Source organism: Chenopodium album, chromosome 15 (assembly GCF_948465745.1).
Source record: "Chenopodium album chromosome 15, dcCheAlbu1.1, whole genome shotgun sequence".
Taxonomy (NCBI): domain Eukaryota; kingdom Viridiplantae; phylum Streptophyta; class Magnoliopsida; order Caryophyllales; family Amaranthaceae; genus Chenopodium; species Chenopodium album.
Window position 1 is genome coordinate 18,225,318 of NC_137848.1, and position 2,740 is coordinate 18,228,057.

At 36.7% G+C, this 2,740-nt stretch overlaps 1 protein-coding gene across 1 annotated transcript; it reads right to left on the bottom strand.

The window, feature by feature from the left end:
* Positions 1–318: 318 nt before the first annotated feature.
* On the bottom strand, positions 319–2,014 carry LOC145583035 (putative membrane-associated kinase regulator 1). Its single transcript, XM_081640144.1, has one exon. It carries the CDS (start codon positions 1,783–1,785, stop codon positions 589–591), a length of 1,197 nt encoding a protein of 398 aa, XP_081496270.1. The 5' UTR covers positions 1,786–2,014; the 3' UTR covers positions 319–588.
* Positions 2,015–2,740: the final 726 nt, after the last annotated feature.

Here is a 2,740-nt window from a genome sequence, read left to right on the forward strand (position 1 = left end):
TAAAATCAAAGAGCATCTTCAAAACAATATTTTCCGTAACAACTATAAATAAGACTACTCTGCTCGTACCAAACATCAACTTTCAGAAGTCACATCACTCACATGTGGTACCTTATCATTTATCAAACTCACCTCATCTTTCCTTTTCATTCTTGAAAACAACTAGACGACTAATTTCACTTCTTCCGTCTCAATTTACTTGATCTCAATCTAATCAAAGCGGTTTTATAAAAATCGGTCAAATTAAACAAGTAAATTGAGATAGAGAAAATATAAAACTGAATACTTTTTAAATTTTATGGTATCTAAAAAGTTCAGTAATTTATTTGTCAAAGAGTCAAACCGGATCTCGATATCGAAACCCAAACATGAACACACGAGGTACCATCGGGTATCACGTAACTACTAACTAGCTTAATACTAGCTCAAGACCTAAATAAATATCGTGAACAATAAAATTACTCATTTTGTTCAAGATTTAAATTAAGAATCGCAATAATAGCATAATTCAAAATTTTCTATTAATGCGATAACTAAATCCGAACAGAAAGAGTAACAATAATTAAATCCTACAATTCAAAGTCATAATCAAATCATTAAAGCCTTGCCTTTGCCATTTCCAACAATACCAATGTTATTGTCATTGAAGCTTGAACTGCTACTTTGAACCATGGAGTTCTTACAATGAGCAATTGCACCTTGTATAGCATTCTGAAGCTCCTCCATTGTTGATGTCTCCGACGAGTACGACCCACTTCCATAGCTCGCTAACCCGGCTCGCATTGGCAACCCGGTTCGAGTGAGCACCCCAGAGTGACTCGGAGATGACCGCATCGAAGACGGACAACTAGCTACACAACTCTTACGGATCATTCTAGGAACTTTTAAGTTCCCTGAAAATGACTGAGTCAACCCAACTCCCACACTACCACCACCTCCACTGGCACCGCCGCTTGCTTCCGCTGTTTCTTTTGTTTCTTCTAACAAAGCCGTCGTCGTCTCCGATAGTAAAATATTCTCTCTCCTTTTATCGGGTATTGGCGATGGTGATTGTTGCTTAGACGAGAGCTTATCGTAAAGAGGCTTCACTTTTTTCATGTATTTTCTTATAACCTCCTTAGCTGAAGTGCTTACCTTCTTCACCGACGATCCCTCTGTCGTCATCGTCGTCGTCGTCGTCTTAGTAGAAGGTGGATCTTTCTTAAACACATTCGAGAATCTCGAAAGCGAAAAGTACTTAGATGACGAAGACGATGACGACGACGACTTCTTAACGTTGCTATTGTTGTTAGTGTTGTTGTTGTTGGGACGTGGTTTTAGATAATAATCCTGGCAATTATTATTGCTATAGCTTTTGTTGTTGTTGTTGTTGTCATCGTCGGTGACGGAGCTTGGGCGGGACGAGTCACAACAAGGGTCACCAGCAGCAAGGAGAGAGAGATCAGCGGCGAAAGACGAGGAAGTCGAGTCATTAGACGAGGAAGAATCACGTGAGGCGGTAGTCGTAGTATCGGAAGACGAGGAGGTTGAGGAAGATGCTAACAGTAAGGTACGGACCATAGAAATCCGAGGTGATAGATGAAGAGGCAACAGCTGACCTTTGTAAAACAACTCATCGGCAGGGCAAAGAGCGGCGGAAGACTTACGAGGCGAAATCGAGTTACGGAACTCGAATTCAGATGAGGATGAGGAGGAGGACGAGGATAGTGAATGAGTAGGTGAAGATGGGAGGGTTTTTGATCTATAATTACTATTAAGTCTAGAATTGTCTAATTTCTTCCCCATTTGATGTAATGAATTGGATCTTAGAAATATAGGAGGTGATAAGGGGGAGGAATATGAATATGGAGATGGGGTTTACATTTTTGAGAGGTGGGAAGGTTCAAAGGAAAGAGATGTGATATGATATGATAATAATTGAAGGTGTGGGTTTCTTTGTTGTGTTTTGTAGGATAGTGAAGGGATAGATAGATAAGGAAGAGTGAAGAGGGGAGGTGGTGGAGAGAGAGTGGGTTGTTTCTCCTTATAACGGTAATTTGATTTATTTTTCTTTATTTTGGGGGAGAAGAGTTAAGGGTTGGATGGGAAGATTGTTTTAAAATTTGGGATGAGAAATCATTTTCTAGAGTTTTCTACTATGTAAATTAATGGATTTCTATTAAATTAGTGAAAAATTTAAACCTCAAGGTTTATTTATTTATTTTTATTTTTTTTTATTATTATTATTATTATTTTATTTTTATTTTTTGTCTAATTAATTTGACTAGAATAAACTAGAAAGTCATTGTATTTAAATTAAATAGTGCAACAAGATTAATAGAATCACATTAAAAAATAAAAAATTATCAATTTGTATATTTGGATTTAGCACGACATTTATTGGAGTATATAACATTGTTTCTATGTTTAAAGTGTGAACATGAATAAAGAAAATAATAGAGTCTTTCTCGATTGTTTCACACTAACATAATAATGACTTGACTAAATCACTAGATAGTAGATACCACACCCCAATGCTACTAGCAATGAGCTTTGTAGCCGAAATTTTCTCCCGTATAATTTCCATTGAGCCATGATTGGTTAGTCTAGACCTTAAAAAGATCAATCATTGAGGATAGAGTTCGATGGAATTCGAGCTATCAAAAGCAAAGCGAAAATATATGCAACAACATCAATCAAAAGACATGTAGTTATGTTAGACTACAGGAAAAGAAGAAATTTCCTGTGTCATAAAAAAATT